The sequence below is a fragment of the Dryas octopetala genome, chromosome 9 (genome assembly GCF_963921425.1).
Source record: "Dryas octopetala chromosome 9, drDryOcto1.1, whole genome shotgun sequence".
Taxonomy (NCBI): Eukaryota; Viridiplantae; Streptophyta; class Magnoliopsida; order Rosales; family Rosaceae; genus Dryas; species Dryas octopetala.
In genome coordinates, this window is record NC_141374.1 from 10559453 (window position 1) to 10577202 (window position 17750).

Below are 17750 nucleotides of genomic sequence, written 5' to 3' on the forward strand. Positions count from 1 at the left end.
TCAAACATGATCTAATTATGACCCACATGAAAGTTGTTTTATTTGTTGTCTTTAGATCTGAGGTAGAATGACTGCATGAGTCAAAAGCTAACCATTATTCTTAGCATATATATAATTGCACATTAATTAGCATTAATTGGAGGATGGACCACTAATTTTTTGTTTTAAGAAAGATTCTTATATGTACTGAATGCGCTACGCCCAACTTATGTAAGTGTGTGTGTGTGTGAGACCTTTGTTTATGATAAGTTTTAAAATGACTCTAGTACTAATACAACAAAGCAATTAAAGCCATCATTTTAGATTCTAAATAATGTGTGATTTATTTATTCATATTTGGTCCAATTTGAATTTCTTTTACTCCGAACAAGTAAAATATTAGCAATGCTGTTGCAGTATTTGGTGACTAAAATTAGACTTATTTTTTTTGGGGTCAAGTTTAGTATTATCGCACGTGAAGAATGAGTATGACTTGCTGGAATTAGGACTCGTGACTGGTGCGAGTTATAATGGTTCTTCTGTTGACTAGCAACACTGATTTACCTGTTACAAAACATTATTTTCAATCACCTTGTCAACCTCAAAATACATATTTTTTTTTGGGTCAATTAACCTCAAAATATTATTGTCATCGCATTATTGTTAGAATGTTTTTTTAATCTCTTGTATATGATGAGGAACCCACCATTGTTTTGGTAGCCGTTGATAAACTATACGCGTTCGAATTCTCCACGAATATTTCTCGAGCTTCTATTGGGCCTACATTCAAAATTATATCGTTTAACATTCATGTAATTATCCTCTCAATATAAACATGAAATATTAAATTATAAACTCAAAATGTTTAACTTTAAACCTAAAGTAATTTAGTTTATAATAAGTTTTGGGATGGCTAAAAGAGTTTAAAATTAAACACCTTTATAAACGTAACATATAAAAAATAAGTAGAGGATATCCTATACCGACTAACAAGACTTATTATAATGAAATTAATTAGAAAAAGTAAATTTGTGTGAGCTTATTACTTTAGTGGTTAAAATATCTATCTTTACATTTGAAGTCTCGAGTTTTGTTACCAGTTCTCTCAATAATTGAATTGCAATTAAACTCGGTATAAAGTAAAACAATCATTGTGCAATAGATTCTTTTCATCATTCTGCTACTGTTCCAATGGACTGTAATGCTAAAACATTTCTACATCTCCCTAACTCGCAATTTTAGTAATATTTTTAAGAGTATTGGTACACAACAGTTTCGTGAGACCAAATGATCTTTTTACTTATTCAAATTTGAGTTTATTTCGAACCTCATTTATTTTTAACAACAAGACTGACACACATCATGTAACAAGTAAATTTGGTGATTCTAACATCATTGTTTTAAAGCTTTAAAAAGAATGGTCAAAAGTCTTTAAAAAAAGGATACACAAAAAAAAAATGTCCATAAAAGGATACACAGAAAAAAGTCTTTAAAAGGAACCTTGGTGTCTTAGTCGACCTCTTGGTCTTTTAATAAGTCTTCTTTTGATCAGAAAGGCATTCAGTGGTTCAGATTCGATATGCATGTGAATGGATTCTCTTGTATGGTTATGCAAATTTATGCATATAAAGCAATTACGGATCAACATGGAGCCTAGCAACTGTTGGAATGTGTTTGTACATCATTTGCATGGGACATGAAAAGCAAGAAAAGCTCAGTAGAATCTACCAAAATCACCATATTGATTTATGATGAAAACTCAAAAACAGAATTACAGATGATTCAATTGTCACAATTGGTTTTAGTTCTTTTCAATACATCATGAAATGAGGGTTAACCTTTGCAAGCTTCCCTTTGCTACTTCCACTAGATCTTGCCTGCCTGTTTTAATAGAAGGCAAACAAAGTTCCAGTAGAAGTAGCAAAAGGAAGCATTGGAAAGAGAGTAACCTATGTATGAGAAACTACAAAAAAAATAAAGGACACTTATTAAAAACAAAACAAAATGGCTTACTCTTTGCCAAGCCCTCTTCAAGCGCTAAGTATTCTGCTTCCTCACAGGTTGTACAGCTTTGATAAGGTATGAGAACTCTGAACACTGTCACTTTGAGATGTGCCACCACTACCATTGTATTGTTAGAGGAACAAAATTCATGTATACTAACTTCATCAGTCAGCTGCCCACCAACCTAACCTTCAACAAAACTATTCCCCCAATCTACAGCCAATGTACATTCTTGGACCAATAAACCGCCTACTTGGGACCAGAATCCAACCATCATGGCCGGTACCATCTTGCCCTTTCAGGAGCTACAATCTCAAGCACACCTTGTATACATTTGTGGTACGAGAAGTCTTCTTCACTCCCATCTTTCCGTACGACTATGAAACATCGTTCATTGTACTTGGGGTGATTACCAACCTACAAAAGATAAGGAAGAAAAGCATCATGGAACAATATAGCCCGGAAAGAATGATAACAATGGCCATGTATTTGGTAAGTAGTTTCTTCCAAAATTGCCTTCTTTTATGTCTTTATTGATTAGCACTTAAGATGCATTGATTTCTATAGCCAAGGATAATGTGTGTGTGCGTGTGTGTGTGTGTGTGTGTGAGAGAGAGAGAGAGAGAGAGAGAGAGAGAGAGAGAGAGAGAGAGAGAGAGCTTATGTGTGTAAGCCAAGGATTAAGGTTATGAGAGAAGAGGTGAGTGGGAGTTTCAAAGGATTAATTGAGAGATTAAGCACAAATGTACATCTAGATAAAGTTGAATACTCAAAGTAGTTAAAAGTATTCTTTCACCAAGTACTTTGCACATTTTTAAAAAGTGTCTACAAAATTCAAACATAAGGTTTATACCAAATCAAGTATACTTTTCTTTCTTTCAATATAATGTACCTTAATGTCTTGAACTCCAGATCCAATTTTAAGATCTCTTTGAGGATGAAAATTTAAGACCCCCTCCAAGGCTTTCTTGTCCGCTTCATTTAGCATTTCATTGATGGGATACCTAAATTCACATAAGTAACATATATGTGAGAAACTCCACATTTTTTCTTTTTCTGTTTTCTTAAAATACTTTTAAGAGATGGAAAACTTCTAAAATGAAGGAAAGAAAGAAAGTCTTGCAGAAACTACCAAAGGGTAAAGGTTAACGTTTATTGCAGCACTACAAAGCATATAGTTCAGTGTTGATATCAGATAGGCTCCTAAAAATTGCAAGATGGAGAACCGTTGTGTGTGCAAGACAGACTATCAGCATTTCCAAATGTCTTTGATAATGGAGTGCTCAATGTCTCATTACCAATTTTAAACAATACATGCATTTTCCATATAGGATATTAATCAATAAAGTCAACAATCAGTATGAATAAAGGTAGGCTACTAAAAGATAAAGTATGAAAATAAATAAATATGATGTACAAGTACCTTGCTCAAATGTGTGTGGTGTGTGATACAAAAAGGCAAACACAGTATTTTTTCTGAGTTAACAAAACAAAGGGGTGGATGATGATAATAAAAACTACAAATTGCAACATCACAATCATGCAACATCTCAAGATATAACCTATACAAAGGATGCCAACTGGTATCATGTAAAACAACATAGAAAATGGAGAGGGAAATGCTGAGGTTAACTTACTTATTGTGCAATATATAGCTCAATGCTTGAGACAACAGAACAATATCGTTGTAACTCAAAAACTTTCTTTTGGATTTTGAAAGCCTTTCTAACTTCTTAAGCCCAATGGATTCTGCATTTAACAGAGATTGAGCACCAGATTTGTCCGAAGAATGGTCCCAAGCATTAGATGTTTCAACTACATTCTGATTATTGGAACTGATATCGCTGCCCAGCATGTCATAAACAGATAGTGGCTCAGAAATCTCGGGCGCCTGATAATAAAGAAAGGGGATGAGAACTATAAAGACAATCCATATGAAGAATGTGATAATAATCCAAATATACAAAAATTTTGACATAGCAATATGAGGACAAAGTGCTAAATTTGATAGTAAGTTGCTAGATTTGTCCAAAAAATGCTAAATTTGAGAGCAGATCCATAACATCAACAGGGAGATATAAAATTAAGGGATCAAACTAAACTGTTTTTTTTTTTTTTGGTCAAATCAAACTAAATTTCTTAAATCCCTATTTTCATCCGCATTTAAACTTCTGGAGGTCTGGATAAATTCAGTTCAAAAAACCAATGTGTAATTTATAAGTCATAACACTAAAGACTTGAAAATGAGTCACTACAAAAGCATAAAATTGTATGGATTACGGATTCTGATTGGAATTATAGTCAACAAATTCAAAGATTAACATCCTCATCATTTAAATCCAAGATTTGAGATTTAAGGAAGACACAAATCAAGATGTTATTTGTACAGTGGAATAAATGCCTCAAAGTTATTATCATGTTATCCTGCTTTTCTTAAACCCAAACCAGGAATATATATTTTGTTGTTTAGTGAATTAGTTATACCCATCTAAATAGCAAGATCAGTTGAAAATCTACCTTCCAAGAAAATAAAAGCTCAAACTGTCCACCAGTCCCAAACGAAGGAGTATTTCCCCATGACAGTGCCTCTACACTCCCTTGAAGATCATCCACAACTCCAGCCTTAGCTGCTTTGATAAAGCAAGGACCAGGAGTCTGCACCACATTCCAGAATGATTAATTATATGGCCATAAGTAATCTTCTTTAACACAAACATACATAGTAAATAAATAAACAATAAAAAAAGTAAGTATGGTAACTTACAGAGAAGCTTGCTTGCATAAAGGGTGATGATACATTTGCATGTTCTTTTTGTTGTGTGAGGCCCTTTGCATTCAAACCAACAAACTCGCCTGTGGATGATAGACAATTTGCTACAAGAAGCAAATGTTCAGGAAGTATATTTTTTCCAATATCAATAGCCGCAGACTCCAAATTCTGCACTTGGAAATGCATGAAAGTAGTTAATATATGAAACAAATCCCAGAAAACTTTTTAAAGGGAAAAAAAAAAAAAAGCAGAGGGAACAAACATTGAGGAAATATTTCCACCCAGCATCTATTCCATTGGCTGTGCATAAATCATGGACATTATCTGGATGACTTCGTGACCAATCAATCATGTCCATAATCTGGAGACAGTCATTCATTAGCAAATTCCAAAGTTTGGCCCTGCCAGTGTTTCCTGACATAGAAACCCTTAAGTAGAGTTCACCAGAAGAACCATGAGCGACTTTGGATACTTTTGGTCGATCATTCCACAAAATATCCACCTTTTGCACCTCTTGGAATCCTAAGGAAAAAACAAATAGGGTAAGCACAACCACATAGAGGCATGTCGGTACATAATAAATTAGAAATTCTAGATTGTCCTCACCAATTTCTACAAGGTTCAACAATATATATATATATATATAGAGAGAGAGAGAGAGAGAGAGAGAGAGAGAGGCTTTAGATTATACCAAAAAAAAATATTACAGTTGTGATATAGATATGTAAAAACTCCAAAATTGCTAAAGAAAAGCTTTTATTTTTATTTTCATGTTTACAAGCTGTGTCATTTCAAGTTCATGTCAAGTAATCCAACCATAACCTGCTAATTTGGTGTTGGGTTCAAATTGTGTTATCATGTCGTGCCTAAAAAAGTTAACCCAATGGGAGTTTCATAAGCTTTAAAAGGCCTACCCCAATTTGATACACGACTCAGAAAACTTATTTATTTTATGCCTACACAAAATATTCCAGAGAAACTGCTCATTAGAAAATTTGAATTCCAGAAGTGAGTATATGAGTGCTTATTTATTTTGTGCCTAAACAAAATATTTCATGACTTGATAAATGCAATCATATATTTCTATTTTTGTCAAGAGCCAAAACTTTTGACAAGTCAAATGGACAAACTAAAGTAGGAGTTAGCTTAATCTGTTCAAAAGATGAGGTGAGTGTTTCAGATATAAGGCAAGCTTTAAGCAGTGACGCATGTGTCCAGAAAAGCCCCAAACTTTAGAAAGGATTTGAGATTTGTTTTTCTGCCCCTGATAGTATTCCAGAGGCAAAGGCATTTCCTGTCATTTTGGGACTACAAATGATGCATTCAGAGAAAAATAACAACATTACGAGCCATCAAGCCTGAAAATACAAAAAGTAAAGCAGGATGGAAAGCATCCTTGGTGCACAACCAACCTTTGACAACTGTTCGAAGAAGGAAAGGTATCACCAAGTCTCGAGCTTGATCCAGCTGTTCAGAAGAATTTTTAGGGTCCCGAGCCATAGTGACAGTGATGCAAAATCTATTATTATCTTCCTCAGCAGAACAACCCCTGCTATTTATGAGCCAAGTTAAAAAGGGGCAGTAAAGCTCCATGAGATGGATTAAGTTTTAAGACATAAACATAGCACTTGGATTTTTGCGAATAGGTGTGGCTGGTACAATTGAAGATCTTGCCTAAGATTAGGTATCTTGAGAAGTACTGGGTCCCTACCTAATATGAAGCCAAATGGAGAGGGCCTGTTGCTTATGGCCAATAAATTGTGATGGGACACCTTCCTGGACACCATGAATTGATGTTCCATATTTTGCATGCATCATGGTAAGCCATCTGATCATGACTACACAGCCGTGATCAAAGAGTAGACCCTCTCAATTTGACTTACAAGGGGAGAGGATCCTAAACCTCTATTATAGTTTTCTTTAAATTTTAAGGCCTTTATTTGGGCACATTGCTAAAGAATGCCTTCTAGATTCCAGTACTGCTAAACAGTGTCAGCATATGTTCAGGTCACTTAACATCATACACTTCACATGTAAAACAGCAAGATAGCATTCAATTATACAGTACTTGACACAAACAAGTTTTTAAATTAAAATTTATAAATATACATAAAGAATAATAAAAGAAAACATAATAATGCAATGGGATGAGCTTGTATCACATTTCTTTGCTTTACGATATTAAAATAAAACTAAAACCTTTCAAATACTCAACAGGGTTCCTTCCTTGTATTTGACAAATTGCACCTTTTCCTAAAGTCTTTTAAATACAGATGAATTTACAGTTGTTAAAGTAGAAAAAACAAAAAAAAAGAGTTACCCATATATGTATACCATTTTAAGTTATGAAAATGACGAATTTGAAATTCAGAAGCATCCATATTTCAATTTAGTGGTTCCAGTCTAGTAAGAGGATTGTCAGGGACTTGCATCATCTGAAGATTATTGATTAGTACAAAAGTTACACAACCATTAAATGAGGACTTATTTATCTTAAGGAAACATGTGCATCATATTTACCAAAAAAAAAAACATGTGCATCCTAGTATCTAAAATCCAAACAGTAACAAAAAAGGAATCCATACAAAAATTGTAACTGAACCCAGTTGTAACAGTAAGTAAAAGACCAAGAAAATCAACAGCTTACTTGCTTGTAATCTTCAAATTGCAAAGCATATTTTTCAATTCTGGCCTAATTTTCAATTCCAGCCTGGCAGATTCGCACCTTGCATTAAGGGAATCAATAATAGATTTCACCTTCAGCCTTCTTCTCTTTATAATTTCCTGAATGGAAACAAATTTATACCAGAGAATGGGGCTTTTATAAACTGAAAGAAGTTACACATTACAGCTTGTACTACCTTGCATATATGAAAGTGGGAAACCCAAGGACTACGACTACCAGTTTGCGAGGAGAAGCTGATACCCACATAACACAGCAATTAAAAAAATTAAGAAAAGATACTATAATGTAACTACCAAAAAAACACAGAGAGAGAGAGAGAGAGAAGAGAAAAGCAGATAAGAAAATGAGTGGTAACTAACATTATCATGACAGCAGAAACAACGTCTGAAAGCATCAGCCTCTCCAAATGATTCTTCACTTCTAAGGCTCCATACTCAAAACCAAATCTCCGTCTGCCAAGCTTCTCAGATAAAAATAGTGAGACAGTTTTCTTGGCACTATTTTTCCTTGAACCGCATTCCAAGATGTTCTGTACAATTAAATCAGCTCACAAGAGTCAGACAGGCATTTCCAGAACGGCAGTACAGGGAATAATGTTGATTATGTGGCTTTTTTTTTAACATGATTGTCATATGTTCTGAAAATAATTTATAAATATATGTAATTGTATATGAATGCCATGTTTTGGCTACCTTGGGTAATTCCTCGGGACAACAAGAAAGCAATTGATAAACAAACTGTTGCAAGAGAGAGAGAGAGAGAGAGAGAGAGAGAGAGAGAGAGAGAGAGCACCTTCAGATTTAGAAGTGGAGATGTTTCAAGTAAGCTAATTGGCTGATCTAAAGCACTGTATGCAGCTTCAGAGATGGCACAAGCAGACAATGAGCCGACAGGCTGGCCAGCCATCGCATCACAAGCAGTACTACTCTTGTCATATTTGTTGTAAGTGGTGCTATCTGCCGTAGATATGTCCTTATCAATATTATAGGAGAACTGAACAAGCTGGTTCCCATATGCATTTCTGACTGTTCCATCATAACCAGTGTACAAATCACGCATGAAAAACATAATCTTTCGCGTCAAAGTCCCAGGAAGCTCAGCATTGTTACTAAAAGAACTATCTCGACTTGTTACTGAATGAACAAAACATTCTAATGGATTTAAGCCTGTCAAGAAAGAACTTTCAACTACAGCACATGGGATGTAGGACTCAACACATTCAGAAGTTCCCTCAACCTCCTGAATTAACCCGCATGCCTTTTGATTATTCCATGCAGCACATGAGAGCTGGTTGGGAATTCTGAAAGATAATGGAACCAGTGAATGCAGCAAACCAAGACACATGCTCTGCTGAACTAATTTCAGCAAATTACCCTTGCTTCCAGCCTTAAACATCGCCAGCAAAGAGTTGTCCTTAACAGCATATTTGTATGCTAAACTTTGAATATCCCGGAAAACATGCTTGAAAGCATCTACAGCAGCCTGACTAAGTACAACAGATTTCTGCTTCTCATAACAAAATTGTTCTGCATCAAAAGTCACAGGACTTTGATTTTCTTCAGAACATCCCATCAGAAATTTCTGACAAGAATCTACCATCAATTGTCTAAACATGCACGTCTTCTCTGCTTCTTGTAGCGAACAAAAGATCTCCTCCATCAAGTTTTTCCTTGAGCATGAGTCAGAAGCAAGGTACAAGTCTGAGAGAGAAACACTCAAGCCCCTCATTGACAACCACTCACAAAGAACTTCTTGAGCAGCATTCAAGAAGTCAAGTACCTGACCGTTACAATGTTTAACAAGACTTTGGAAAAGATTTCCACTAGCATCTCGCAGCCAAGAAGAACCATCAGAAGAAGATATCAACTCCCCATTACTAATATATACGCCATTAGAAGCAAAAGAATAATCAAAACCTGAAGGTAAGAGCATGCTGAATAATTGCTTTCCAGTCCAAGCATGGCTATTGAGTGAAGGAGCTTTAATAATTGCTGGTGATGGCAGTGCATGCCCACAAAACACCTCCAACTGTTGCATTTGAAAAAGATTCAGAAGAATACCATCCTCCATGATCAAATGGGCAGCAATTAAACTATCTTGACTAAGTGAAAGCAGATTGCCACCACTCTGCCCATTAATTAATTGCTTATCTAAAGCAACAAGCTCTCTAAGCTCAACTCTTGCATTAACTGATTGAGGAACAAAGCCATGAAGGCAATCCCCATCAAAATCACCACGAAAAGGTGAGCAACACAATGGGTTTATTGATACAACCGATTCTACTGGAAGTATCTTGGCAGATAGAGCTACAATGGAATGTTGATGTATTGATGGAGGCCTATTGATCAAGATAATATCTCCATCACTCAGAGGCCTGTAAATACCGTCTCCCATCTCCAATTTCTTGGTTCGATAAATCGGAACCACGCTCCCTTTTCTGTGAACATGTAACACTCCTTTCTCCATAAGGCGTAGATTGCAATAGGCATCTAACTTTTTAAAGTTCCATTGATTCCGATGCTCAGAAATTTGCAATCTCTCCGCAATCTCGCAAGGAATGCCAATTTCATTAAGTTTGATATTGGGATCACCGACAACGACCATCCGGAAACAGTGGTCACTTCGCTTCCCAAGAACAACATCCTTGATCCATCTCAAACCAGATGTTTTAGAAGGAGAATCTTTAATCTTATTATGCTGACCAGAAATCAAATCTTTGCTTGAATTTTCTTTGTTGAGCTGCATGTTAGAAATATGAACATGGGCATAAATTGTCATGTCTAGAAGATCTACACAAACACAAAAAACATAAATGAGTAGCTTGCCTTGGACAGTTTCAGGCAGTCCAAAACACGAGAACCCAACTCATTAGCTACACCTTTGAAGTCAACAAGTTTTTTGTAAGCCCTAGTTCGTTCATCCTACAAACATTCATACAAGTAGACATTAGAGAAAAGGAAAAACAGAAGCCATGCATTATTAGGTAATTTATCAACCAAATATCTACCAAGACAAGTATAGCAATGAGAGAGACTTACCCACATTAATTTCTGTCCATTAGAAAATGCATGCACAAATTCTGTCACACGATGAAAATTTGGAGTTACCAAGAAACTGTTCATAAAAGGTGAATTTGTCCCTATAACCTTTTGTATGAAATCTGGATCAACACCATTCAACAAATAATGAACCTGAAAGCCAGAAAGAGCGCATCATGTATATAAAAGATAGAAATCTGAACAAGCACGGTTTGAAAGTGAAGGAAGAGAAAAGGCAAAAAACTGCGAAACTAAATTTGGATTACACGCATCTTTTAACTAATTACTATAGAAGCTTTGTTACCATCAAAATGCATTGTTGAAGGTTTGAAGCTACACTGATAAGAAAAAAAACTAACAGTTTGACATTATAAAATAAAAGAAAAAAAAATCATTTTTCCCAGGATTTCTTTATATGTGGTAAAATCGAAAATTGATTCACAATTTTTCTTTTAAGCCTTAAATGAATAATTATATACCATTGTAGTGGCTGTATATAAATGATGAACCCTTGACCATATTGATAGAATTAAAAATAAGAAAACAAGACTTTAATACACTATTGAATAACCACTAACAACAGTGTTGCCATTACAAATAGGAAACAGAGAACCAACAATAAATTCTGGAGGTAATTATCTAGAGATGGATTGGTATTTTACTTCAGTGGTTCATATGGTAACAATTCTGTTACACCAGTTAATTAAGATGTAGATTTCCCAATCTGATTATTAGCCAGCATTCCATATGCAATAAGGAGAAAATCAGTACTTAACCACCACTTCGTAAAAATGGGTACTAAAAGAACTTGGTTTTTTTTGTTTCTTTGGAGGAATAAGAACTTAAGAAAGATAACCTGAGAAAAAAGAAAAACAAGTTTAAACACTTGCTAACTCTATACCCTAATCAATTATATACCTAAATGCTTTAACATGTACTCAACAAAAACAAAGATGTAGACATACATGCATGCAACCATAGCATCCATGTAGGTGTGCATAAGTACATGTTCGTACATATACATGTATCTGAGTGATTTCTTAGTTTGATGAATTGATGAATTGATGAAAAAGAAACCAAGTATTTTTTTTTTTTGGCAAAGGAAAAGAAACCAAGTTTAATTTTAAAGGATTTGTCTCGTTAAAACAACATACAAAGATGCACATTAATATTAATTTAAAAAGTCATGCAATTAGCAACAACAAAAAAAACGTCATGCAATTAATACATGCATATATAAGAAGGCCAAGCTACCTGGGCATGAGATAGGACTCTTTTGTTTTGTTTTATACAATTTTCGTCCTGTTGTACTTGTGCATCTTCAGGAATGAAATCCCAATAGCCCTTGGGTAATGTTCCACTTCCACTTACTTCAACAATTATTGCACTTCTCTTAAAGAGATCTTTGGAAGAAACTCTGAACTTCATTCTTGGGTATGAAGTTCCCTATTAATGAAAATATCAAGATTTTGAAACTATAATGGTGCAAAAAGAAAGAAAATAAACTGAAAGGGACAAACAAACTCACGCAGTAATCGCAACCCTTTCGCTTATTACGACCAGCACCCTGGTAAAAGCATAATAAAGATAATAAATAACTAATTAAATAACACTATCAACAACAAGCAGGTAACTAGTACTCCCACATTTAGCATAAAGTTATATAACTTCATATTACAACATAACAAACAGAAGTATGTATCAACATTTATGAGACTGTAAGCATGACCCTGTGTCACTTTGAATGGTTTTCAAGCATATCATGCTACAATACCTAACATTAATATCAAGAAATCTCCTTTAACCTTGATTAATTTCAACAAATTCCACAACGATTTTGAAAATTAACCAAACAAATCACCCTTAACCCTTTAACCATAAAGGGAAATATATTGAATATATATTCTATGGTGCTAAATTAAAGGTCACATTTATACAAAGATCTCGAGGATCAACATGAGGAGTGTGGTAGCTGACCTTAATTATTAGCCTCTGCCTGATAGATTTACATCCTGGGCAAATCTTGTTTAAAATTTGGACAACTTCCGATAGATAATATGGATGGAGTATCGTGCATGGAAACTTGATATCTCCAAAATGACCTAAAAATTAAATAACAATTCATTATAATCAATTCCGTAATCATGGCAAAGATAACCTCATCAGGAACTATGTTAAAGACCCATCCACACCTTCACATAATTTAATTTCTTTGGCACCACAAGTAGAGCACTCATCAGATGGATTTGGAAGTCCCAGCTGAGGATCAGTAACCTGAGTGGCTGCATCAATTGATAACACGGACATCTTCTTCTGTTACAGAATTACAGTATTAAGAAATTCTTATCAGGTATAGCAAATGCGTCGTGCTAATTTAAATTATGAAGCTAATAACCCCTTCTCACTTATACTGACCATACATACTATATTGTCACATGCTGAAAAGTTAAAACATACTCATGTGCATGTGCGCTCACATCAATATTGTATTATTTCCATTAGCAGATTTCTTACATTAAGAACACCTATAAATAAAAATAACACTGAACAATATAAAAGTGAAAGTGGATGGCATCATATAAGAGTATCAATACAACATAATGAGATGACAAAGAACATAATTCAGAAAGACTTGTTCCTAAGTAACATATATGTGGAGAATATGATTCGTGTAAAAAGAAAGAAAAAAAAATTACTTAAGAAACCATGAGAGTAACAGCTACACCAACCTCTAAGTTCTAACAAAACAAACAAACATATTTAATCTTAAAACCAAGTATATATTTTATGAACCAAAAAAATGTAAAACAGTCAAAGGTGTATAAATTAAAAAAAAAAAAAAAAAAAAAAAAATCTCACACTTGTAGCAAACTGCAAACGTCATATTATATTGTCCCATGACAATCAGGCTAAAGTCCAAAACACACATGCATATTTCCAGAAGCAGAATTCTTGCAGTAAGAATGTGAATAACAAAGGACAACATAAAATGAAAGTGAGAGGTGGAAGGCATCAAATAAGAAGAGTATAAATACAAATTGCCGAGATTATAAAAGAACATAACAACTATACAAACCTCAAAAAAAAAAAAAAAAAAAAAAGGAGCATATTTGATCTTAAAACAATATGTATGAATTAAAAAGAAAAAGGTCATATAAAATCAGTCAAATCTGATTCTCAAACCCATCATCGTCCCATTTTTAATTATCTTATCCCACCCTGTAGGAATGGTTTGCAAAAGCTTAACCAATTGACCCCACTTGCTGGCATTTATCAAACATCTATTCGCATTATTTAGTTTAATATTTACAACAAAAGCTGCCAATGAGCAACACAGCCACTTCACTCTTGCATTTTATAGATGAAAAATCCAATCAGCTGAGACAACACTCGACAAACAAACAAGAAGCGGAAACAAAGAGAAGAGAATAAAACTAGTATCAATCTCCTTCCTATATATTTTTCCTTTTCACACAAAACAAAAGAAAATATATCTAAAGTAGCACTCAAGTTTGGGAAAACTGCTTACCATATCTTTCTCAGTTAAAAAACTTAGATGTATGCCAGTTAGGAGGCCAGATGGCACTTGTTCTTCTTCATACAATTCATTGTCCATGGGGGTTGATAACCTTGATACTCACAAAAACAAATCAAGCAACCTACATAGATATCCAAGAGTGTTAAACAATGAAGAGTAGATAACCATAAAAGTTCATAAGAAAATAAAAGGCTTAGCGGGAAAAATGCATAGCACCCAAGTCACCTAACAAATTTTGAAGAGAGTGCATGACCTATGTTCATTGAATGAGCAGAATCCTATGTGATGAACTAAGGTCAACAGGGAAAAAGTAATATACATTTATATACATCTTTAATTGTGTGTGTATGCATATATAAAGAACTAAAAGATGAGCTTTTCGAGAAATCAAAGCTGATGCCCATAACATGCTTTAGCGGCCATCACTTAGCACAAAAATTTCAAAATTTAAGACAAGCTTTTCTTTTTGGTGAAAAATTGAGACAAGCTTTGCGAAGTTACTTGTTTGCACCTAGGACATATAAAGATATAGCAAAAAATGGAGAAGATACAGTTCTAGTTCTAGGAAAACTGGTGATGGCACTGATCCAATATGGCAATATCTTGTAAGAAACCTATACATGGGAAAGTTATACCACTGCTTAAAACATGTAACAAGCCAGCATCAATAAATAACTTAGTATGCATTGTATGGACACATTCCAATCATAAAAAAGTTGCACAGACACATTAAATTGAATGAAGCATCCATGTCAGGGTTGAAATTGAATGAATCCCACATAATGCGCTGAAAAAACACAAACAAGAAAAATAACTAACAGCTGCCATGTGTAGATATTCTTTTAAAGAAAATTGATGTCAATAACAGAATAAAAATCACTATGCTCTATGAATTCATGGCTCATGGGCTGTGCACATTTAACATGTTCTTCACTTATATTAATGCATAGATGCTAACTAAACAATGTAGCTGGACAATTTAACTCCTAGCCATGTCCAAATCTAGTACTACACATTGTAGGCACTCAAAACAATGAAATGCACGTGGAAATTAGTTGCAAACTTGGATTGTCAGTAGCAATACAAATCGTCAACAACCGCAACCACCAATGAACCGACAAAAAACACCTCCTTTATTGATTAATAAACAAACTGCCGTTCGTCTATCAAAAGACACATAACATATACATTCAAGATTTTAATTTTTGGATAAAATTTAGTTACAAAACCATGAATCTGTAGCATGGCAACAATCATTGTAACCCAACAACCTGACCAAACATCCCCCAAAGGAAAAAAAAGAAAAAAAAGAAAAACAAATTGATCAGAAAATTAACCACAAACCACCATTATTTCCCAATACTCATTGACCTATAAACAATAGCAGAAACAGAATACCTTGCTTTCACCAGCTGACATGTTCTTAAATTAAACAAAATTACATAAAAAATACTAGCAAACACCGTTTGTCTTAGACACCCAAAAAATTCAGCATTACCATCAAGGAAGCTTACAAAAAACATAAGATTTCTACCCACATTGTGCAAAGGTCCATTCTTTTAACCCTCCCCCATGATCAAACACAACATGCAGAACACCAAAGGTAAATTTCCCATGCACATCACAAAACACATTAAGCCCATAAACCATTATGTAGAAATGCACACTGGGGCACCAAAATAACCAAAAGAAAAAACAAAAACCAAACCCATCTCACCAAATCAATAAAACATATCAAACAAACAAACTAGCCCGAAAGAACCGTGAAAAAGAACATGATCATCCACAAACAAACATGGAGCAGCAATCCCATAAACCATTATCAAAGCTCTAAAAAGCTATAAGATTTCACTCACTTTTTCTTGAAAAGAATGTGCCTTTTCAGCAGAGGCAGCTCAGAGTGAAACAGAGGGTACCCAACACTGGACCCAATGAATGGTTTGCTCTGCAACTCAAAAGGCGCCAAGGGAGGCTATGTCAAATACAGTGAGGACCGAAACAAAGCCGATAAAGCGACGCAGTTTTATGTGTGAAAGAGAGAAAGAAAGCTTACTTTTGAGCAACGCCGCCGGTTTGCTGCTTCCAACCAAAAGACAAACGCCGAGTTCAAGAACAAGAAGGACTTGAAGGAGACCGGGGCCGAGAAAGAGGTCTCTCTCTTTGAGTCTTTGGTTTGTGTCAGATAAACAAGCCTAGCGTTTCCCTCTAAATTACCACACTGACCATGCCACTTTATATTTTTATAAGCAAAGTACAAGCTAGCTGACAAAAGAGGACATGTGAAATTACCTAAAAAGACAACTTGTTAAGGTCATTCCTTGTAGTTGTAGGAGTAGGAAGCAGAAAATTAAATTTAGGGTTAATAATTATATTTTAAAACATACAAAGTAATTCTTAAATTTATGATACAAAAATTATATAAATGTTAAAACAAGTAGGAGAGCTACATATATAATTTTTTCCATGTGGGATGGATTACTTTTTCTTTTAAGTTGTTAAAGTAATGCCTTGTTTAAAAATGTTTCGACAACTTAAAAATCAATTTTGCAAGTTATGATTCGTTATTCATTTATATTATGATTCTACAGTTATTCATCTGTATTCTTATTCTACCATGCAAAGTTAAGTATATTGTGTAACGTATGATAAACATATTCTTATTTGTCAAATATTTATTATATATGTGTTGCGTGCAGAGTTGATATATTTCAGAGTCATTTATTTTCATGTTGAAGATTATATTGCACGTGCATATCGCATTGTGTCAAGCATTACGGACAAATCTATGGGATCCATATTCATGTTTTTATTGTGTTAGACACACACAAATTCATCTTTCTTGTATCCAAAAGTTTTCACATCTCGACAGCATAGCTATGAATGAAAATATTTTTTATCCGTTTACATTTATATTTATATATGCATAAAACAAATAAAAATACATGAAAATCAAGTAATAATTGTCACATATAATATTATAAACATGGATTTTTAAAAAGTCACCGATTCAGTTTTAAATTATAAAAAATACATCACATGATTCACATGTCTAGAAAAAATAACAATAATTAGATGGCTTGGCCCATAATAAGTTACTAACGGATTAGCTTTAAGCTAACTCAATTTTATTTTATTGATGTTAAAAACTGAATTTTAATTTTGATAAAACTATAATCTACAAATATATGTCCAATTTATCAAATTAAAATGAAAATATCTAAAAACTTAAAAACAATATATTTTAATAATAAACAGTTTGTGAGCAAGGCAGGTATAGCAACACTAGTACCACTTGCACAAATGGACAGATATGCTTATCTGGAATTAGGGTTCATTAACTAAATTTCATTCCTTGTTAGGTTGGACCATTTGAGGAAATTTAAAAACACTTTTATTTTCAAGCTAGTATAGTATTATAGGTTATTTTTCAGCTATTAGCTGGAGTTGACAATTATAGAGTATTTAATTTTGGCAAAAGTGTTGTCCTAATTAGAGACGAAAAGGCAACAACAACTCACTTACCACAATTATTATGCAAGAAGGGTTACCATCTAAAACTAAAACTGCAATCCTAACTGATATTTTATGTGGCACCATGAATACATCAAAGTTTTATCCTTGTTGCTAATATATCAAATCTTATTAAACAATTGAATTTTCGTTTATAGTTAAATATAGAAATTATTTGTACTATATTTTCTAATCCGATCTCTTATAATAAAACATAAATAGAAC

At 34.0% G+C, this 17750-nt stretch overlaps 1 protein-coding gene across 1 annotated transcript; it reads right to left on the bottom strand.

Moving 5' to 3' along the window:
* Positions 1 to 1668: 1668 nt before the first annotated feature.
* On the bottom strand, positions 1669 to 16159 carry NRPD1A (nuclear RNA polymerase D1A). The gene is made up of 20 exons (XM_086256638.1): positions 16069 to 16159; positions 15872 to 15960; positions 14007 to 14136; positions 12670 to 12790; positions 12455 to 12579; positions 12006 to 12044; positions 11732 to 11923; positions 10478 to 10630; positions 10265 to 10360; positions 8232 to 10178; positions 7799 to 7968; positions 7615 to 7672; positions 7401 to 7537; positions 6166 to 6305; positions 5016 to 5275; positions 4748 to 4921; positions 4501 to 4638; positions 3621 to 3874; positions 2876 to 2987; positions 1669 to 2400 (listed from the first exon to the last, which is right to left on the bottom strand). The coding sequence occupies exons 3-20, from the start codon at positions 14091 to 14093 to the stop codon at positions 2257 to 2259; spliced, it is 4347 nt and encodes a 1448-aa protein (XP_086112764.1). The 5' UTR covers positions 14094 to 14136; positions 15872 to 15960; positions 16069 to 16159; the 3' UTR covers positions 1669 to 2256.
* Between the last annotated feature and the right edge of the window lie 1591 nt (positions 16160 to 17750).